Source organism: Lissotriton helveticus, chromosome 2_1 (genome assembly GCF_964261635.1).
Source record: "Lissotriton helveticus chromosome 2_1, aLisHel1.1, whole genome shotgun sequence".
NCBI classification, from domain to species: Eukaryota; Metazoa; Chordata; class Amphibia; order Caudata; family Salamandridae; genus Lissotriton; species Lissotriton helveticus.
In genome coordinates this window covers 1,201,238,912-1,201,262,629 of record NC_136059.1, presented here as the reverse complement: position 1 = coordinate 1,201,262,629, position 23,718 = coordinate 1,201,238,912, and the positions used below count along the sequence as shown (strand labels likewise).

General features: G+C 42.8%; 1 protein-coding gene across 7 annotated transcripts in view; it reads right to left on the bottom strand.

Annotated features, from left to right (window-relative positions):
• The window catches only part of PPP3CA (protein phosphatase 3 catalytic subunit alpha), a 665,570-nt gene that overhangs the window by 20,954 nt on the left and 620,898 nt on the right, over window positions 1-23,718 (bottom strand). For all 7 annotated transcript variants that reach the window (XM_078676076.1, XM_078676079.1, XM_078676081.1 and 4 more), the window contains one exon: window positions 11,555-11,639. In XM_078676076.1, the coding sequence (XP_078532202.1) occupies window positions 11,555-11,639 (85 nt within the window). The remainder of the gene's footprint in view (window positions 1-11,554; window positions 11,640-23,718) is intronic.

Here is a 23,718-nt window from a genome sequence, read left to right as displayed (position 1 = left end):
ACGGTCACTGAATACACCAAAACTCCATTAAAGGGCCAAATGTGGTGAGATTTTCACTAGAGGAAACTGGCCTGAAGACAAAGTGGAAATATACATCGTGCCTTGAACTTCTGGAGCGTTCCCTTGCAGTAAAGCGCCTGGGGAGAGAGCGGAGTGTTTTGTTCTGATTGAAATTAACAATGGGCCATATGTATGAACACATTTTCCCATAGACACAGAATGGGTAAAACCCTTTGATACATCTGGCCCAATATGTCCATGAAAAAATACATCAACCACCATGGGGCAACTAAACTGAAAATTGCTAATTTTATTGTTATGGAGGCGTCCCAACCCTTGTGGAGGAATTTGAAGTAAGCTTGTTAGAGAGATTAAAAGTTTGCTGATGTACGATATTTATCCTTGAAACCATCAGCAAGCTATATGTTGGAATCTTTGCAGGAACATCAAAGGTACCCATATCGTTACCTAATCTCTACCTATGCCTGTTACTGAAATTTGGAGCAGCTTTGAATTTTCAGTTTCTAAATTATGGGAAATTGTATTTTTCTTTGATAGGGATGATAAATGTACATATGAGTTATGGTTCAACAATTTTAATGCTTACTTCTTAGTAGACTGCCTTCATTTTCGTAAAAATAAAAGTTTGATTCTCAAACCGATGTTTTTTTTATATAAAATTCAACATCATAGTGAGGCAAACAACCTACTTCTAAACATGGAGTTTTAGATGCAACTTGCGCTGTGGGAAGATTTTTAATGATACTCCTCGCAAAGGTATTTGAAATTTGGGGGTTTACATGATTTTAATATTGTAAATAATAGTGTATTTACTCTGTTTTGTTACAAAACATTCTAAATAAACTTATTTTTATTTCTAAAAACCCCTTGTGGCAAGATTAAAGCTATGAACAGCCTTGACGCACAACTTTTGCCTCTTCTGGAAGCTCATCATCAGAGCAAAGTAGCTCCTGGAAAATGACAATGTGGTTCCTGACTGGTACTCTCAGATTCTGTCGAAATCCAGCCACTAACGATTGGATTCATCTCTGTTCAGAGCAATGAAAGACAAGTGGGTGGACTGCTCAACTTCCTGTGGAGAGAGGATCTGGAGGTCCCACCAGTGGATTATTTTCTTCAGGATAGGAGCAAAGGGACCAAATAGGCATTACTTCAGTTAGCAATAATACCAAGCGTGAGTTTTCAGGTCAGAAGGACATAGTGTTGGTGACCCAGAGACAGAACTTTTTAAGCCTCGTTTCTAGGGCCTTTCTGGGGATGCTACAATCTCTTTCATTTACAGGTTTCCTCAGAGACGCTCTGGAATGGTCAGAGGGGAAAGTAGTTGCTCCTTCTGCTGGGTTGTATACATCTGATGGCTTGGAGCATTCCAAGGTACTTTTCAAGTCGTTAGGTTATTGCAGAAAACAAACATTTTTATGAAACAGGCCTATTGTTCAAGCTTTAACACATCGATTAATCAAGAAAAGGTTTAGAGAAAATAAAGATCCATGGGGGTGGACAGGATTGGCAACTGGAACTTACCGTCCAAGTTGCTGAAAAAATGTAATGCATATCAGGTGGTGAAATATTTTAAGTCCGCTATGTCAGCTAGGCGTGTCTCAGTGAACAGTTTGAAGATGGGATAGCATTCCCTGTTCAGTAGACATTTGAGAAGGTATCGTTTGTGAAAGATACCATGTTGTAGCATGTCAACCAGGTTTTATAACTTTTTCAGTCTTAGTGTATGGATCAAGATTTTACTAGGAAGGAATTGTAGGCCTGAAGGAGGTCGGTGGGCAATGTGGGGTGGGATTACATAGTTAATGCAGCTGCTATTATGTCATAGACAAGTGCATGAGGGGGGATGATTGATTTTGGCGTGATTGTTGGTGGAGGATAATTCAGATCAATAAAATTTGTTATTTTTTTTAAAAGGAAGGAATTGTTGGCTAAGTTGACGACGCTTTTATGCTTGGCATCCTTCACAAGGGTATTAGGGAGATAAGTTTAGAATTAGGAATTAGAATTAAGGGTATTCAGTCTGGGCAGGGTACCGTTCAGTCTTGAGGATAACTAAGACTAATATCTGTTTGGAGCCCTACCTGCAGTTTTCAAACCATCCCACATCCTGTGAGGACCAATGCATCAAAGTTTATTAAGAAGCCTAAGAAAGTTAAGACTGAAGTGAGCCAAGCAGATAAGATTTTTTTTTGTTTACTTTTTGATTTGGAATTGATACTGGCCTTAGTGGGTCAAGTGGGTGATGCAGAAGGCAGAACTAGACGTCTCTCATTCACTCAGTGAGGACTAAGGATTGGTCAGAAGAGTTTACTTTCAAAATACTGTATTTCAGACTAGTGGTGGAGATCACCACTAGTTGCAGGTCCTGGCACATAATTCAAGACTTCACAGACACTGTGATAAAAGCACCAACTCTATTAAGGACACAAATACAAAGATTCTCTCGTAGGTATTTTTATTTTAAATTGAGAGATGTTATGTCTGTATTTTATGCCCCTTCCTTGAAAGCAGTGTGTGCGGTTTGTTTAACAAAGCCTATTTAAATGCGGAGTATGACTCGTATTTTTTACCTAGTGACTAAACAGAAACAGAATCTGCCTGATGCCATGTGTCACAAAGAAAGGGCAGAAGGTAAAGGGTGATGTGGATGTTTGAGTAATTTATGTATTTGGTAAGATATGGTTCAGGTTTTTTTTGGGGTGGGGGGTTCCCTAGAGACTACGGTCACGCAGTACCTTACTAATATGGTGCTGTTGAATGGTCTGCTGTATTGACGGTTAAGATTGAGAAAGCAAGATTCTTGCTACTGTCTCCTTCAAAGAATTGATACTTTCCTTCTGCGTCAAGGGCCCTCACATCACGAGGCACCGGAGAAATCTGAGGGGTGTAAATACTTCGACATAATATACTTAAGCTATTCTGTTTTTCTATCGCGCAGCATGCAGAGGCTGTGAATTTTCCAGGGCATAACAATAAGCACGCATTTTCAAAAGTTACATTATTTAACAACCATAAAATGGAGTTGTCGGAGCAGGTTTGCAAACGAACATGGACAACAGTGCGCCTGGCTACTCCGTTTCAACAACTTCACCTGGAAGACATTTTCAGAAATCCCAATATGAAAATGGCCAGGCTGACACGCCGGCTCGAGCACCATGCACGTGGCGGAAGGAAGACGGTGCCGTGCCGCAGTGTGGGGGAGCGGCTGCCAACCGCCCAGAATCCCTCTGACTCATTCTTTCTGCTGGCTGCGGTGACTCTGCAGGTTTTAGGGTATTCTCATTAGCGCTCTCCGCTGAGCACGAGCCGCCGGTTCTAATGCGCGCGAGCATGTGTTTCCCCACAGGCAGTCGGGTTTGGAGTTATGAAAGCCTGCTTCAAAGCCTTTGATGCCAAACCTGGCTTTTGGGTAATAAAAGGCCTCACAGTGGCTTTGCAAGCCTGTCGGAATTAAACTACACCTATATCACTAATATAAAAAGAGGGTTTTTTCATAACAGAAAAGCTTCCGTTCTTAAAAAAAAAAAAATATATATATATATATATATATATATATATATATATATTGAAACATGATCATTGACTCTCGGTAATTAATAAAGTAGCCCTTTACACCAAAAACGACTACAAATGTCACTCGAGAACCCTTAATTGGGCAACGGGACGCTGCCAGCGCCTTCAATCAACCTTCGCTTTCTTCAAAGTTCTTTCCCCTTGATCCTTTAGTAAGTTCACTTATTTTTAAATCCGACCTATGCAGTCCTTCATTTGTGTAACATGATGTGCCAGTGCCCTCGTCAGTAGGCTACTGCAGCTTGCACCACCCATTGCCCCGGCCAGCACTGCCAATGCGAGTTCCAACACAACTACTAAGCATCACATTCCTCCAAGTGTTACAAATCATATTAACCCAGGTCCCTAAACTATACAAATGTCTTGGAAGGCAGGTATTAGCCATTTTTGAGGTCTACAACCGCAGTTAAGCTCGTCTTTAAATTAGACAAACATCGGCACCATGTGGCAGACTGTCATATTGCCGGTGTTGAAAATTAAGTGGCTGTGCCGAGCAGCGGAAACCACCGGCTCAAATTAAGAACTGGACCTGTGTAACAAATCAGGGTGCATCCACAACACAAGCAGAAAAGTTTTGTTGAAGTGGCGCTGCAGATTGGCAACAGAGATGGTAGTATCTTGATGGGCTGAGCGTAGGGTGACCAACCGTCCGTAAATTTCACGGACTGTCCGTAATTTGGACCTCACTTTTATTGTCCGTAATTATGGCCATTACAGGAAGCAGCACTGCTCTCCTGCGAGAGGCCTCAGCTTCCTGAAAGGGCCACCTCACGCTCCTCCTCGAGCACAAGAGCAGCCCCACCAAGCCCATTGTCATTCTGTATGCCGGCTAAATGCCACATACAGAATGACAATGGGGCAGTCTGGGCTGTTGAAGTATGTGGTGGCCTCCTCTTGCCTCAGTGTACAGCAAGGCATTCTGGTAGATGGATAAAAGGTAAACATGGGACGTGAGAATACAGTTTATATAAAGAAGCCTGTGAAACAAGTAAAAAAGAACAGGTTATAGTTATTTCACTGTCTTACCATTTTAGAACTGACGCATTTTCAATATTGTATTCAACAAAGCCAGGGCTGCTGCTTTTTTATTTTAAGCAACTAACAACCATTGACAAAGCCAATAGTCCTGGCTTATTGTTGGTGTAATGATACTTGCTGTATTATGTATCTGGATTTAATGACAGAAACAACATAATACCAGTCAGGCGGAATACTATGCTAAGCACAGGTTTCTAGCCTAGGTGTTTTAAGCCACGCCCTTAATTACATCGAACACCCCCTTTGAAGAGGCCCCCCAGTTTTTTTACCCCACTTAAGGCCCTGGAAAGAACACCATGTCACAGTCACCTCACGTCCTGGCACTGTGCATCATGCATGACTCATGACTTTTAAGTTTTCAGATTGCCTATGTGCAGAGGCATAGTGAACCCTCCCTCACCCCACCCCTTGCTTTAGGAACTACAGCGAGGTGAAGTTCTTGATGGGCCTCTTCTGTCTGCAACTCTGCAGACAAAGGCTCAGCTCATAATGTGAAACAGTGGGTGAGTAAATAAGTGAAGGAATGTGTGAATGCCGGGGTGGATTAGTGAAAGGGTGAATGGATAGATAATGAAATGATGGACGAGTGAGTGGAAGGATGGACGAGAGAAAAGATAAATAGATGGATGTATGGGAGGAAGAGTAGATGGATGGGTATAAGGGTGGATGGGTGAGTGAAAGGATGGATGGATGAGTGAAAGGGTAGATGATGGATGAGTGAAAGAGTAGATGATGGGCGAGTGAATTGGTGGGTGGATGAGTGGATGGATGGATGGATGAATTGATAAGTGAAAGGGTGAATGGATGGATGAGTGAAAGGGTGGATGTAAGGATTGATAAGTAAGTGAAAGGGGGTAGATGGACAAAAGGATGAATAGATGAGTGAAGAAGTGAAAGGTTGGATGGATGAGAGAACGGATGGGTGGATGAGTAAAAGGATGGATGAGTAATAGGGTCAATGGATAGATTCATGAATGGATGAGTAGATGGGTGGAAAGATGAATGAATAAGTGAAAAGGGGATGGAGATGAATGACTAAAACGGTGAAGGGGTGGAAGGATAAGTGACTGGGTGGATGGATGAGTAAGTGAAAGGATGGCTGGATGGGTGAAAGGATGGCTGGATGGGTGAAAGGGTAAATGGCTGGATGGATGAGTGAATAGATGGATGGGTGAAAGAGTGGATTGATGAGTGAAATGATGGATGGAAGGAAGGATACATGGTGGATAGGTTTGCAAATGGTTGAATAGGTTTGTCTATAGATGGGCACACATATTTTGGATATAGATGGGCACACAGATAGAAGGACAGAATTAATGGTGAAAGACTGAATGATAGATGAGAGAATGATTACACCTTGTAGCACCCATTACCTTAAGTAACATTTCCTATACATTGACTTTCACGTTTATATGAGTCATTGTCTCTATATAATGTGTGTGATGCAACGCACTGACACCCTGCCATACATACTTGGGATGAGTAGCACTATAAAAGCAATTAAATACACATGAGAGGCGGTCTATGTGAAGATGAGGGGCACCATTGGAAGGTGGTAGCAAGGCAGGACTGGCCGGGCCGGACCGGGCATTGTGTGTTTCCCAGGGAGGCTGGAAAGGGGGGCGGTTTTGTTACTGGGGGCTGGTACTGCACAGTTCCTTGTACATCCAGTAGCTTTCAATCAACAATAAAAACGGCCCCACTTGTATTCAGGTGTGGTTCACCATTGTCTGGTGACTAATACCTGCTTAAGCGAGATGCAAGCTTTGAATTGTCTAAGGTAGCAAGCTGCGGGCATACTGAAAAATCGTGAAGTGCACGATTGTCTCAACCGAATATAAACTTATTTTGACTAATACTTAAGTGGTTGTCTATTAACTTACTTTTATACTATAGCGCGACCTCCTCTGACGTGTCTGTAAAGGTTACCTTTTGTCCCGAAGTTTTGTCCTGAATTGTGACCTCCAGTCCTGAATTTTTGGCCTGAATTTTCACCCTTTTCCCAGATTTTTTTCACTCACAGTCCTGAATTTGCACCCATGCCAGTTCGTCACCCTAGCTGAGCTGGGGTGGCGCAGAGCCGAATGCCTATGCTGCGCAGAGTGAATTCATGTAACCCGATATTTCTCGGAGCTAGCTTGCGCATTATTTTCAAATTGTACAGCTTGGAAAGGCTTGTCTCGTTCTGCTTCAGAGCTGTGGTGTGTGAAAATATAGCTCTAACTCTGAGAAATATTGGGGAAAAGGAAGGACCATAAAAGAATGACTGGCTATGCACTGCACCACAAAAGCCCGTCACGATGGGGCGGCTAAAGCAAAAGCACAACCAGCTGATACCCTGCTGCAGGTTGGCGTTCGCACAGGTAGTGGACTACAGTAGCAAGTCAAAATACGTGAACCAAGATTTTACTATATCCGGGGTAAAATGCAACAAGTTCACATGTTCTGCAGGTACATCTTGTAAATTGGACCACAAATTTAAAATGCTTCAGGTTGCCAACATTGCTTAAAAACGTAACAAAATTGTATCAACCCCCCCACCAAAAAAAACAACCAAAAACACAAGTTTTTAGGCTATTATGAACACTGTATTCCAAGTCGAATCATGGCAGAGCACACTTTCCTTTCTTCAGCAGTACACTGAAGGCTGTCAGCTAACTCACCATAATTAACGAACACTGCATGATATACAGTACAAGAGGTGGCAGTGATATTGCTGCAATTCGACAGACAATCCACAGGGCTTTTGCGTTAACTTAATGTTAGCAAAAGATTCACCGCAACCTATTTCTGCACGAGGAGGGCTTTAATTGAGATGAAAAAACTGGGGGTAGGGGGTTTGTTGCTGAAAGAGGTGTTGCCGATGTAATTAAGGGCTTGGCTTAAAAACACAAACAAAAAATATGTGCTTAGTATAGTGTGGTATTTTACTGCTTCTGTCATTGCATTCAAATATATAATAAAAATAACATTGGGCTGAAAAGGCTTCAGCTCCAGTACCACCCACATCGTGTGTCTCAGCCCAGGCTGCTGGGTGATGGGCAGTGTCTGGAGACTTATCTCTGGCACGCCCGAGTTTTTCACAGGTCTGTAAAGACCACTTGCATATTTACCCCTGGGTCCCCACTCTGCCTATTCCTTGCTGTAGTGTGAGAATGCATTTCATGAAAAGGATTAAAAAAAGTAGGGTTGCCAAAGTCAAATGGCAGCCATGTGTTGTTTAAAGAGCCTGCAAAGATCTCGTCTTGACTAAATTCGGGTTTTAAATAAAAATGTATTTATTCATTTGTAATGTGACTTTTCTGTCTTTGCTCCCTTAAATTATCATTCATGGATCATTCAGGCAGCCCTAGAACAAAATTAAAAGTGCTTTTTATTTATGTTTGCGGTTTGAAGTATGCACAGATAAGTGCTGAAAATAGGGCTTTAGGTGACTGTTTGTTTTTGTACGGTCTGGGACATCAAAATAATGAGCTGGCAATCCTAATCATAAGACTGGAAGTTTGTTGCAGGATCAGCACATTATTTATTTCCTTCACCCTCGCTCCCTGATTACCATAATAGCAATAGTTTAACTAGTATCTGAAACCCTCCGCCGTCAATAACATGCTGAATTACTTCAAGTGTTGTCTCAGTGCATTCCCAGACACACTCCTCATTCTCGCTCTCATGCTCACCCTGCACTCACAGCGATCACAATGCACTCACACTGATCACCATGCACTCACACCATTCACCGGCTCACCTTGCACACACAGTGAACACTCTGCACTTACAATGCACTTGCACTGTTCACCCTGTACCTCACCCGGCAGTCACACAAGCACACTACTCACCCTACAAACTCACTCACAACAACCATGCATTCATTTATCCCACTCTGCACTTACTTCCGCACCCAAATTCATATGTTCACCTAACTCACCCTGCAGTACTCCTCTTACCCTACTGTCACACTGTTGCATCGCTCATCAGGCACTCACATGGGCACTCCTGCCACCCACACAAAGCCAAGGGTTAATGTGCCTGCTACATGAGTACCATGCAGATCACAGAACTGAGTGTGAGTAAACTAAGAGTACCGCTATAAAAAAATAAAATGTTGGTCAGAAAGGTGCTATAGAGAGATGAGGTGCATTGTTGGCGAGTGGTAGAGAGGGAAATTATAGAGAAGGAGAAAATGGGGGAGGAGGCTCCAAAAAAGACGGTTGCACCATGTGCGACCAGTGCTAGGGCCAGCACTGGCGGAGGAGCGTCGCCCCACTGCTTTCAAGCAGTAGAAAGGAAATATAAAATTATAATAACTTTAAGTTATTATCATTTTGTTTCCTTTGCTGGTGGTCAGGGCTGCTCTGCTCAGGGAGCAGGGGAGGAGTGGTATGCTCACTCCCAAGTGCACAATGACTGTTTGGCCAGCCCTCTCGGGCCGCCCAACCAATCATGCACGCTCTCCCCTTCTCCATACATGCCCACCCATACAGCCCTTAGAGGAGTGCCATGTCACGGCGCTCAGACAAATCACAACACTGCATGGCTGCGCTGTGATTCGCTTGAGGAGGGAGCCTGGCTGCCTGCTTCCTGTTCCTGAAATCAGAAGCAGGAAAGCAGGAGCAGGACTCGGCTGGCTGAAAGGTAAGTTTTCATTTTAAAAATGTTTCCATTGCGTGACACCCCCGCACCCGCAACCCCACCTGCGAGCCATGCCGGCCACCCCTGTTAGCTCCCCCTCACCCCCCGAAGTTCAGCTCTAGTTGCGCCCCCTGATAACATTACACCTACAACAAACCAGGCCTATTAGCTTTTCAATGGCTGATAGTTGCATAAGATAAATAATCAACAACTATGGTGCTGCTTATATATTATAGAAAATGTCTCAGTTTTTTGTATAAGAGGTTGTGGCATAACTAGTGCTGCCAACTTTGGAGCTCGGAAAGCAGGTTCGAGCCCTGGCATCGGCTTAACATCTTGTGATTCAAAAAACGAATTACGTCCTTGTGTAATGTAAATGGTGCTCATATAAAGCGCTCCAATAACTTAGGTCAAATTTGAGCTATATAAAACTGCAAAACAAATAAGTTCTGAAATGATTAGACTGTTGAAAAACGATTACGAGTCTCTTTGAAGGTACATGAAAATCAGTTAAGGGTGGTATTGTTGCAGAGTTAAGATTTTTGTTTCTTTTTATAACCGCGAGGTGAAAGGGCAAACAATGGAGAGCCTGATAGGGACCAGTCTCAGCACCTGCTTTTTAGAGCTGCAGATGCTGAGCAGCAGCAGGACCCGGACCACTTAAAGCCCTGTGCTTGAGGCAGACTAGCCAGAGCAGAATGGGGGCCTGAGGGTCACGCCACAGTGGTAGAAAGGTACAGGCTGAAAGGTAAATTGAAATTTTGCCTATATCCCCCCTAATTTTTTTTAACAATCAGCAAATTTTCCTATTACAATTTCCCATAAAAAATTTGGAGAGCAATTAATAAGCAACTTTGCAGATATCTTGAGGATAACAGTGTATTGGATCCCTCTCAAGTCAGTTTCAGGGCAGCACAGAAACAACCTTAGTAGCAGTCACTGACTCCATTAAATCTACCCATGGTAAGGGTAACCTAGTTGCACGTATACTTCTCGACCTCTCTGCTGCGTTTGATACGGTCTTGCATGCAGTACTCACTGACTGACTGTCTCTGTGTTACTGGAGTGCACGCTAAGGCCCTAGATTGGTTGAGAGACTTTTTGGACGATCGTTCCAAGTAGTCTCTATTCCACCCTATAAACCCAGGATGGTCACCAACACCTGTAGGGTGCATGTAGGATCTTTTCTGCGCCCTACGCTTTTCGACATCGATGCTGCCCCTTTGGCTAAGGCTGTGAGGTCTTTTGGAATTGAGATTCTATACTATATGGATGACACAAAGCTTGTGTTGTTGCTTTGTCAGGACTTGGAGCTAACGAAAGCCAGATTTGGGGACTGCATGTGAGCTGTGGCTACATGGATGAAACACAGCTTTCTCCAATAAATAGTGGGAAAACTGAAGATATGCTTTTTGGGAAAGCTTCTTAGACAGTTTGGTGGCCCTGGGAATTAGGCAACCCGCCCTACCCCCAAAATGGTAAAAACTGTGACTTTGTAATGGATAAGCTTTCGAATGTAAGCCAAGTGAAGGTAACTTGTGGCGCTTGTTTCAGAATTCTTCGCTTTCTCAGGATGGTGTTTTTGTGGCTGCCTCTAGACTGTAGGAAGACTGACTCAGGTGCTTATAACTAGTTATTTGGACTAAGGTAAAACCCCGATGGTAGATATGCATTAATCCCTGGTGACCAGTGTACAGATGGTCCAGAATAGAGTGGCTTGGCTTAGCTGCCATCTTCCAGCAGGCTCCCAGATTTGTTCGGTGCTGAGATCACTGCTCTGGCTCCCGGTTTTTCTTACTCATAATGCCCTATACAGGGGTAGTCCGTTGTATCGTTCACAAATCAGTTTTTACAACCCGGCCAGGACTTTGAGATTGTCTGATACTGCACTGGTTGCATCTCGTTGCATTCCAACTACTCATAACGAAGATCAATCCTTTTCATTCCAAGCCCCATACTACTGGTATAGGTAACCTGTCCACATGTGCTCTTACCATTCTTAATCAATTTTTTAAAAGCTTATTAAAACCTGGCTTTTTAATCGATCTCTCTCTGAGACTCTGTTGTGTTTAACATTCCATGTTTTTAATGCCGGGATACTCCGTATGGGGGTGAACTGCTTAGTGCTATGTCACGTGTCTGTAACGTAACATTACATTGATGTTATTCCCCACCAAACATCATGGCTGGTAAACTTTAGGCCATTAGTTGCATGAAGTCACGGGACAGCATAACAATACTCAAGCACCATGACTAATATCTCAAAAGGGAATCTATACCCAATGCTTACCTGAGTACAGAGAATACTCTTGCCATTTTTCCTATTGCTCGAATCTTGTTCCTGATGACCTCCTTCCTGGCGGCCGCTGTTGCACCTATTAACAAGAAATTAACCAGGGTGAACTTTAACAAGAATGTTCTTGCAATGCACAATCTTAACACACAACAAATTAGGTGCAATTACTACAATCTACATTTTTGCAAGGATTTGGTTGAAATGATTTTCAGCCTATTACGAATCGCAAAATAAAAAACGCACACCAGCACGGTATGAAAAGCAGCGATTACAGTAATGCAAAGCTGCAGTGGGTGGCATTCGACATCGAACGCGAAAAACATTGCATTACAGAAAGTTCGAAAATAGGTTACAAGCGTCGCTGTCCTGGCATCGTCCTCGGTAAGGTGTTATACATTTGTTAATCAAGATATATCCCAAGAGCTTCAAATAAAAATAAAAGCCTCTTTCAACCCTGTTCGGTGGATTTAATTTAAACCCAGGTGGGTACATTAAATGGCTTTAAAACAATGCAGACAAGCTACAAAATACTATGAGACACTAGATTTAAAAGCACTCTCTCAAAAGTTTTCTCAAAACTCCCTTCCTTTTTTGTCTGCCCTAAATAAGAGCACAAAATACGGTTGAATTAAATGATAAAAGGTTCAGGCAACTGCTAAACTGACGGAAGAGATGACCACTCAGCATTGACTGAGATGTATGTGTAATATATATATATATATATATTTTTTTTTTTTAAGTGTTTAAATAAAACTATTTAAAGTGATCATGTGCTTAAGATACATTTTAGAAGGTGGTAACTACCGCGCTCCAGAGAAAGATGTTGCTGCCATGCACTAACCTATCGAGAACTTTCGTTTCTCAGGGTTTTAATAAGGGTTCTAACGCACTTCTAGCATCAGGAAATGAATTCAAAAATCTAATGTGAAAAGCGTTATGGCTGCTCATCTACTACACACATAAGAAGCATTAACTTCAGGTTATTTCCACAATCATGTTTTCTTTTCCTGCTGGTTTAGTCTAGGCAGTCTGTTTCTCATCTTACTGCAACCTGTATAACTTTGAGTTTCTCTACGCTACAGTTTGTGGTGATCCAACTTTAGTTTTTTTTCTCGGGCTTGTACCACAGTACTCCAGATACGGAGTTCTATGGAGAGATACATGGAAAAGTCATCAAATTGTTAACATTTAGGTCATAATACTACACAACGATGGCTATAGTCCACTGTACACAGCCATAAATCAACCTGAAACGATTACAACCTGTGAGGATCGAAGACAATATTATGATTTTTCTGAAGAAATACATGGAAAATAAATGTTTGCAACATGGGATCTGAGTATATCATTTTAGTTTAGTAGCTTCAGTTGAATATACATAAAAGCTAAAAGGATTTATGGTCTTAGTTTGCTAAATCACAGGAGCTCAGTAGAGAACATCTAAAAATAGTCTGGGAGGTCACAATATTGCTAGTATATTCAGATGTTACTTTTTTTTGTGTAAAATTCACATCTATATTAGTAGGTTTGATCTTTTGGATTGTTATATTATTTATGAACCAGTATGCAAAATATGTAAAGAAATCCAAATGTTTCTATTATAAATCCTTGCCTCTATCTGAACTTTCTATATTCTTCATTTAAATGATAGTGAATGCTAAACCTACAAAACACATCGAGCACTCAATTCAATTATTTTCTTTCTTTCGAAAACTTCTGTTCTATTAGAACTACAACTATTTTTGGCCTTACACGCTGCATATAATCATCACATTGCAAACTCATTGCCCCTCTTTCTCCCAAAAAGACAAGAAACTGTTAAAAAGTAGTCATTAAGAACTATCTCTCAATACGTTCCCCATAGGGCAAGCAATTCAGAGTTGTGGCGCCTTTCAAGTGAGCCAGCTTGTCTTTGAAATCTTACTATTACCACCAGTCATATTTCTACCCGATTTACAGCTTGGGAATGACAATCCTGCATGATGTTAGGATGTCCCTTCCCATCACTGGATAATGAAGGAAGATTTTGTTGGCGCTGGTGGTTCCCTTGGTGGCTTCTTATAATTTGTTTTGCATCACGCTAAAACATTATCTAGGTTCTCGAGTTGTTCTGATCTTTTTGCCATGACTGATGCCCCCAGAGCCCCTTTCACCCCAGTTGAAAATCCAGTTTTGTACCCTACCCCAAAGATCAACATTTCCACACATTCCAACATTCAAATGCACTCAATGGAGCGCAGTGGGCTTTCTCATCGATATGTCAGAAAGCGATGCATGGAGAGTAGTTGGCAATACATGCAACATTAAATCGGAAACGTGCCCTCAAATGCAGACTAGCTGCGAGCAGGCTAGACAGCTCAGAAATGGTTATAGGGATGAGAATAGCATGCACTGGCACACAGTTCCTTGTACGTTCTCCCTGTATATGTATATTTATGACAAAATGTGGCATTCTGAGAGGAACGGGTTTAAGCAGTGCACAACAGGCGGTGGGGATTAACTGGAACGATGTTAACATATCGGAAATAGCTGTGCCTTCAGGGAAATATATATTAGGGCCAAGTAGGAGTCAGATTAAAGGCAAAATGAGCTTTTATTTAGAGTGGTATTAGTACAATGTGCAAGTGGCTGCATACAGGGCTCTGTTAAACAACGTTTAAGGATAGCTCACTGGAGGACTCTCATACTAAGTCTTTGCCCCAGAGCAAAGCCTTGTTTCATTGGAATCTCATACAAATTACATATTGCTTCCTGAAAAATACCCATCCCATCTATGATCATTGGGAACATTATATTTATTAAATTATTTGATACAGCCAATAAACGAAATAAGAGACCACTTTACATTCATTTCAAGCATGGTAATCGTTATATAGCTTCCATCAAGAACGTGATAAAAAGACTGGTATTCTGTGCTGAATTATGTGATAATAGAACAGAAAATTATTTGAGGCGACTTCTCAACACCACTTGTTTTGTGAAGGTTTGGAGGGTTACTTGGCAAAAGCAGATGTTACAGGCACCAAGAATGCTAAATTGAAATTACACCCATCTATAGACTGAAGGGTAGCCACTGTTAGCAGGGCATAGCAAATGCCAGCTCCAAGTGTAGACACATCTTGCACCAGGACAACAAATGCAAACACCCCAATAAATATAGCTCTGGGAAACTTTGCTTAAATGACATCTACATGAATCTGTTTGCGTGCCTTTTGATGCTTCCTTGGCCATGCTTAATAAAGTGACAAATGTTTTACAAGTCACACTTCTACGGATAAAATTACAAACTTCATCCATCCACCAATCAATCAATATATTAGCACGTGTAGAGCTCGTCACTACCATCCCTGGGGTTTCTAGGCGCAAGGTCTCCGTCGAAAAGCCAAGAAAAGTCATCAGTGGCCGTACTTGTTTTGTTACAGCACACCAGAAAGGTGGATTAACTCCTGTGGAAGCTTTTTCAGAAATGACTTCTTCACATGTAGAAGATTAGATTACCAAAAGGAGTAGGTTGTTGTATAATCAATTAAATTATAGTGTAGTTATAATTTAATCATTCAGCACAGGTGAAGTGGGGAGCTAAGGCACACATCCACATACATCCAACATATAGATGTGAAAAATCTTAAATGGTGTTCCTCACTCTTTTGTGAAATTGACCTGTTCGGGAGTGGGGGGGGGGGGGGGGGTTTGTATGACAAAAAACGTTCATCATTTTAAATATTGAATTTGTGACCATTAATTCTAATTTGGACTACAAGAAGGAAACAAGCATTGAAAATGCAATAGGTCTCGCAATAGAAGAGTTTGACATTTTTCGTTTTGCATATAGATGAGTGGCGTTGCGTGGATGAGTGGCGTTGCGTGGATGAGTGGCGTTGCGTGGGTGAGTGGCGTTGCGTGGGTGAGTGGCGTTGCGTGGGTGAGTGGCGTTGCGTGGGTGAGTGGCGTTGCGTGGGTGAGTGGCGTTGCGTGGGTGAGCGGCGTTGCGTGGATGAGCGGCGTTGCGTGGCTGAGCGGCGTTGCGTGGCTGAGCGGCGTTGCGTGGCTGAGCGGCGTTGCGTGGGTGAGTGGCGTTGCGTGGGTGAGTGGCGTTGCGTGGGTGAGTGGCGTTGCGTGGGTGAGTGGCGTTGCGTGGGTGTGTGGCGTTGCGTGTGTGTGTGGCGTTGCGTGTGTGTGTGGCGTTGCGTGTGTGTGTGGCGTTGCGTGTGTGTGTGTGGCGTTGCGTGGGTGAGTGGCGTTGCGTGGGTGAGTGGCGTTGCGTGGGTGAGTGGCGTTGCGTGGGTGAGTGGCGTTGCGTGGGTGAGTGGCGTTGCGTGGGTGAGTGGCGTTGCGTGGGTGAGTGGCGTTGCGTGTGTGAGTGGCGTTGCGTGTGTGAGTGGCGTTGCATGTGTGAGTGGCGTTGCATGTGTGAGTGGCGTTGCATGTGTGAGTGGCGTTGCATGTGTGAGTGGCGTTGCGTGTGTGTGTGGCGTTGCGTGTGTGTGTGGCGTTGCGTGGGTGAGTGGCGTTGCGTGGGTGAGTGGCGTTGCGTGGGTGAGTGGCGTTGCGTGGGTGAGTGGCGTTGCGTGGGTGAGTGGCGTTGCGTGGGTGAGTGGCGTTGCGTGGGTGAGTGGCGTTGCGTGGGTGAGTGGCGTTGCATGTGTGAGTGGCGTTGCATGTGTGAGTGGCGTTGCATGTGTGAGTGGCGTTGCATGTGTGAGTGGCGTTGCGTGTGTGAGTGGCGTTGCGTGTGTGTGTGGCGTTGCGTGTGTGTGTGGCGTTGCGTGTGTGTGTGGCGTTGCGTGTGTGAGTGGCGTTGCGTGTGTGAGTGGCGTTGCGTGTGTGAGTGGCGTTGCGTGGCTGAGTGGCGTTGCGTGGCTGAGTGGCGTTGCGTGGCTGAGTGGCGTTGCGTGGCTGAGTGGCGTTGCGTGGCTGAGTGGCGTTGCGTGGGTGAGTGGCGTTGCGTGGTTGAGTGGCGTTGCGTGGTTGAGTGGCGTTGCATGTGTGAGTGGCGTTGCATGTGTGAGTGGCGTTGCATGTGTGAGTGGCGTTGCATGTGTGAGTGGCGTTGCATGTGTGAGTGGCGTTGCATGTGTGAGTGGCGTTGCATGTGTGAGTGGCGTTGCATGTGTGTGTGGCGTTGCATGTGTGTGTGGCGTTGCATGTGTGTGTGGCGTTGCGTGTGTGTGTGGCGTTGCGTGTGTGGCGTTGCGTGTGTGAGTGGCGTTGCGTGTGTGAGTGGCGTTGCGTGTGTGAGTGGCGTTGCGTGTGTGAGTGGTGTTGCGTGGGTGAGTGGCGTTGCGTGGGTGAGTGGCGTTGCGTGGGTGAGTGGCGTTGCGTGGGTGAGTGGCGTTGCATGGGTGAGTGGCGTTGCATGGGTGAGTGGCGTTGCGTGGGTGAGTGAATGGTTAGCTGTTGCTTATGCGACGTATAGCACTTAATACTAAAGTAGGCAGACCTTCTTAGCCTTTGTGAGAATAATAGCAAAATAAAAATAAAAACCAGATCAAGTCAAGGACGCAAACGGCACCATGCTATTGTTTATTTACTCAGATGATTTGCATAAAAATGTAACTTGTGAGCACGTTTCTCTAACTCTCCAATAATCCCATTACAACACTTTGTACAAATGAGATTGGGACTCATCCTTCCGAAGTCGAGAAAAATGTGCAACGCTGTGTTGAAGTTAATTTTTTTAATTAACAAAATGCAAATAATGTGGAGAGATTTCAAGTGATTCAGGAATGGGCGCCCTTGTAAAGAGAAAGTACGGCCGGCCTGGGCAGTGATAGGGGAGGAGGGAGGAGAAATGCGAGTCACGGCAGCAGCAGCCTTTGATGTGCCTGCCGGCCGGCCGTGAATAATTAGGGGGTGAGAAATGCGCTCGGAGGGCTGCCTTTGATGTGGTAATGCGAGGCAGGCAGGCAGGCGGCTGGTGGCATTGTGCACGCGCTTTTTAGGGCTTGCGCAAGCGCAATGACCTAAAAAGCACATGCACTTGAAGGAATCGCCAGTGGAATCGCCAGTGGATAAACACTGGATAAGCCCCTATAGAGCTTCGCCAGCTATGCGCTGAAGCGCATCAGCAGGCGAGCCCTAAAAAGGAGGAGGACTCAAAAGGAAAAGGAGGAAACTTTATAGCCAAATACAACAATGTGCTGAGTGAAGCCCAGAGCGTATATTTGGCAAAAGGTGAGTAGGTTAGCCCAGAGTGAACGGATATGCTTTTCACTGGGACATGCCTAAAGCATGCCACTGATGATTCATTGGCTCTCAAAAACGTGCAATGACACCAAATGGAGATTGGAGTTCATGCAGTGTAGCAATGAGGCTTCTATCATATTATCCATCTAGCAATGTGGCCGTACCAACCATCTGTCCGGAATCATTGCTGCCAAAGAACACAAAACAGTCTCACAACTTCAGATCCACGGTTGGATCACAGAGAAGAGCAGTACAAGTTTAAATCCACGGTTTTCACACGGAATGAGACAAAAAGTCTGACAAAAGTTCTCCTTGTTCAGATGGAATTCAGATAGCCCTTCGAGATGAAGAAAGGGCGAGTCCAAAGAACCACCCAGCCCCCTTGAAACATTGTGAAGGGCCCGGGAGCACTAAGGGCTTAAAAGGTTTATGCGCCTGGCACACGAAAGGAGTGCTAGGTTGCAAGATGCCATTGGCTAGAAATGCTTGTACATTAAACTGGCAAGAATAAGGGGGATAACAGTGTTCCTCATGGTCCTCGAGAACAATTTTTCAGGTTTTCTCTGCTTGGCCGCAAGGTAGATGTTGCGCTTAGCCATTTGCAATGTGTTTCAGCCAGGGGATGTGAAATGGGCATGTCAGGGACTGAGCTGGACAACGGATTAATTGGCTTTTGTGCACAGCTCTAATGCAGGATTTTCATGGAGCAGTTAATGTTTCCAGGTTTGCGGGGCGAGGGATACGTATCAAAAAGTACATTTCTCAGGAACCATGTACTAAAAATGAGTGAAGTGAGAAGAGGTGCAGCAACTCCCCCTTCGAACCTCCCCCCCACCCCAAACCACCAGCCCTAAACCCTCCTGTTTGGACAAGAGATCCCTCTTTTGCTCAAGGGAGGTGTGGTCTCTCTGCAGGATGTGATGTAAATCAGAGTACCAAACCTTACGAGACAAGATGATATCCAGAAGGATTACTCTACAATTCAGGCTGTCACTGATCTTCTGTATAACCCTTGGAAGAACCACCCAGCATAAGGGGGGAAATGTTCCCACAAGTCAAAGGTTCAAACCTGCCATAAGTGGTCCTGGATGAGCTGCTACCGGTTTTCTTACAGCTGGTCAGACAGCTGGCCACAGCGCTCAACTATTTGAGGCTTAGCAGGAGACCGCATTCTTATGTAGGATTTCAGAGCATCCCGAACCACCAGAATCTAACAGCTGTGCAGTTCAAGTAATAACCCGCCACCTAGTTGAAGGTCTTTGGCAGGCTAAAGTCATGAGAAAGGCTTCTATGATCTACATCCTCCCGATAGGTACTTAAAGTTCAAAAATATTTTTATTGAAAGAGATTAAGATGTCTGAGTTTAACATACAATCTTGACATGTGGATTAATACAATCTAGGCTTTTACACTTAAAGTACATATATTGCACTTTGAACAGCAAAATTAAGAATACGTGAGCATAAATACCATTTTGAGATAAGAAGAAACTAATGGAACCATTAAGGGAATCATGGTTGTTTAAGAACTTCCTGCTGAGAGGGTTTTAACATGGAATAACTGTACATCAATATATGTTGTAAAAGGTGACCATAAATTCAAACGTTTAGTCGACGGAATAATAGGATAAACAAGTGCAGTATCTAATCTATGATTATGACAAACTGTGTTCCACCAGGTTTTATAAGAAATGTTTGTGGAATCATTCCAATTGATCGTTATTTGTTGAACAGCAACTGCCAATAATAAGTCAATCATTTTAATCTTGAGCTGTACATTGTACCAAATAGGTGAGAGACTGCCTAGAAAAATGTGAGTTAAGGAGAGAGGAAATCCAGTATTAAAAATTAAGTTGATTTGAGACCATACTTGCTTCCAAAAATTGTGTACATATGCGCAAGAAAAAATCATATGGAATAAGTCAGCCTTGAGTGATGAACACGTCCAGCACAAGTCTAATGTGTTGGGTAATCGTTTATTCATGGTAACCTGCGTGATTAGGAGTCTGTTGTAAATAAAAAATAAGGTTTGCGTGGTATTTGCAGCCCTAGAAGATTTACGGATCTTAGTCCATATGCCCTTCCAGAGTGATAGCGGCCAACAGGTATCAAAGTCACGTTCCCATGTTTCTTCTATTTTAGACTTTTGCCTGTCTAGGACAGTGTTTTGTAAATAATTATAAATAGTAGAAGCTTTGGGTGTAGTCTTTAATAATGTGTGAAGGTTTGGAGAGGGTTGTGTGATGATGAAGGTGTCTTTGTCGGATTTGATCAAATGTATCCAACACAGCTTTTTTTAACAAGGTATATTTATGCTTGAAGGAGATTGGCAAGTTAAATGTTTGGCTAAGAGTTTCAAAAGATAGGAAGCTTGTGTCAAAAAATAATTGATGGATCCAAACTAAACCTTTGTCTCTCCTTTCCGATGGGTACTTGAAGGGATTTTATTTGCTTGAGCTTGTACAGGATCTGCAGTCCGAATGCGGACAGCTGACCCTTGTTGCAAACTGCTTGAATGAGGCAGTCTACATATTGGTAGCTTCTGCTGATCCACAAAGAGTGCCACTGAGGCTAGAATGTGTGTTCAAGATGCAGAGGGATGAAAAAGACATGTCAGTGTCCTCTACTTGTACTATTGGTTTCCCACTGGAACCAAAGGTACCATCCAGATTCTTTGAGCACATCCAGTTGTTGCTCTGCACACCTGCCAGAATCTGGGACCAAGACAACATTTTGATAGTTGGCAGGGTGAAGAACTGGTTAGAGATTGTAAAAATCAAAGATGGGGCAGACCTCCCTCTTTTTTTCCTTACAAAGAAGTCGTGGGGGGTTTATCCCTATACCTTTCTGTGGGTGGGACTGGCTCAATAGCTCTTAAAGCAGTTGCACCATGTTGTGGGATGCTGACTGGGCAGAGAAACCCTGGATGAGGGTAGGGTAGCACATTTGTCCTTCATCACTGATTGGGTCCTTCAAACATTAGTTATCTGGGCCAAACGGACTCCCTAATCTTTAAAGGCTGGAAGGCCTTTGTCGACTGGAAAAAAAGAAAAGGTCTAGCCAGTATCGCTTTAACTGCTGCCCCGTCGTTTTCTTGACCAAGATAAGCATGAACCAATATTCTTCCTGGGCACAGACCAAGAGTACGGAGGTGTAGCACTCAAATTTGTAGCAGGGATGGAGACCATAGCTGGAGATTATGGCAAATTAGCCTGCTGTAGTGAGGGATTACTGATCTAGTAGTCCGTCACAATGCATCTTTAGACACGGTCTCCTTGTGAAAAGATAATGCTTTACCTTACAGAGTAGCTAACATCACCACCACAAAGTAAGGGCTGGAGGGTTAACAGGACCTAAATTACTTGGGGGGCCTAGAAGTCATGTATTTACCACCCTATGTCTATGAGATTGCTGTCTCACAGAAGGTTTCTTCCAAATCTCCCGAATCTGACAGACAGCCTGCGGATCTGGTGCCTAGGCATGTCGTGGTAGAGTGAGCTGTTGTAGCAAATAAGTAACAGATGTGTTTATTCTTGAAAGGGGCATCTGACTGTGTCTCATACACAGTGACCAAGACGCAATATAGTCTCCGGTTCGATGCAGGTCCTCAGTATCCATCTCATTATGGGTGAGGCCAAATCAGTGACTCTTTGAAGGGACGCTCTTGGGGTGAGGGTACTAGCAGGCAGATCCATGGAGGGGTCATCTGCCCCAGAATGGTCAGCAGGTGAAGTTAGGGCCATAGCAGGAACTCCTGCTTGGTGAGGGTGCACCACATATGTTGTATGCATGTACGTAAATATACACAGCAATACAGTCTCTTGTTTCACTGCTAAGTAGCAGGAATAGCCGGAGGTTAAGAATGGGAACCAGCCAACATTTAATAGTAATCATGCTTGGCATTTGAACCAAAGGAAGGCTTTCCTATGCCACTTGGGCTGCAAAAGGCAAGTTTAGAGCTATTTGCTCTCATCAACAATGAGATTTCCATTAAACTATTAAGTAAAATCTAACAATTAAGTCTTCTGTTCAAGTAATGACTAACCAAGTTAATCGCTTGAAGTTAGAAAGGGACTTCTGCATTAAATGCTGAGAACGACGCTGATTTCCCAAAACTTAACAAACCAGCACATATTTCTTCAGTCCTAACAAGTAAGACCCACCAGGCGGACTGAGAAGCAAGCAGAGACTTGATATGCAATTTTAAGTAGAGTATTAATCACCAGCTAGGAAACACGGAAATCGAGCAAAGCTATCCAAAATCAATTCTTCATCACTATAAGTAATTCTCAAAGATATGCATGTTTACAGAGTTTAATTGCAGCCAAATAAGTATTCATAATACGACAGCAGGAAGTGTGCGGGATGTTATTGGCTAAACAGATATAGAAAAGATTTATTATAAAAAAACATTCAGGGAAAGGGATTTGGTAAAACGGACAGTGTGACTTTCAGCTATTTGATATTCATACAGCTAAAAAACGTTTTACTAGTAGATGATTGAGAATACCATCTTCTATTATATAATATAGTTTAAACATGGCGGGAATGGCAGCAGATTTCTAAGGCAAAGACTGTAGAGTGAAAACCAAGTGGCAGTAGAATGTTAGAGATTTAAAATAGTGCACATGAAAAAGAACTATGGAATGGTTACAAAAGTTAATTTTTCAGAAAACAAAACAATTTTTAAAAAAAGAAGCCCTCCCCACCCAATCTATTCAATTCCGGACTGGAGACATTTATGAAAAAAGAATAATATATATATATATATATATATATATATATATATATATATATATATATATATATATATATATATATATATATATATATTAATCTTGAGATAACAGTCTTGGTTCAAAATACAGAGACTAGCGTTAAACACACTTAACTGATCTTTTTCTTGAATTGAAAAAATCCTCAGTGCGAACATGAAAAGACCACCCTCTGGGTGGCGTCAATTTACAAAGTAATCCACTATCCTAGTAGGAAAACACATCAAGTAGCTCATCCGGTTAAATTTGGGACTGTGATTTAGAATCACAAGCTACAAATGCATCTCATCAAAGGACTCAAGGATCTCTGTTCATATGCGACTATGCTAATGACAAACTGGTATGCGAACAATAAATAATGGGTAGGGTTAAATTCAGCAACAATTTTGCAAGCGAGGGTGTTGTGTGGAAAAGTCAGAAACGCAGATTGTGCATTTAGTACCTAAGAAATATTATATTTAAAAAAATACAAAACAAAAAATGTATAGATATTATTCAAATAACAGCTGTAAATGGTTCTAAAATTGTAATCTGCACTCGGAAAAGGCAACAAATTAGTCTTCAGCCAAGTCTTTATTTCAAAGTAGATTCAGCCAAGTCTTTATTTCAAATTAGATTCAGTCAATTCTTTATTCCATATTTCCTTTAAGTCAGCAGTATATCGCCATTAAGAATGCCGACATGTTTCTGTCCCTAGTAGCGAAAACAATAATGATGGTGCCATAGAAACAACAGAGTTGTGTACCCATAGGCATAAAAGACATTCGCCAGCCTTGACAAAGACAGACCTGTGCTTCAAAGAACATAGAATACATATTTCCTTGTCCTTATTTGTTGTGGGGAATCAGCCAATTTTGTTACATCATCAGTCTCATATTTTTAAATATGGATACATATATCCAATAAATATATCACCTTGGAACACCTTATTACAAAAATGAAAAAGCTGAATATCAATAATGTGCGCATCCTGTCACGCACACAAAATCTATTATTCATTGTGATACATCATGTTCGTCCCATCGTTTTTTCGTGACATTGCTATAAACATAAATAAAATTATAAATTGTTCATACAGAAAAGATTTCAGAGTGTAGTAAGTAGCATTATATGGTTCAACTTGTCCACTAGGACAAGATGTAGAAACACATTGCAGGTCGCTAGGATTAAATGACGAAGGATCATTAAGTGAAATAAT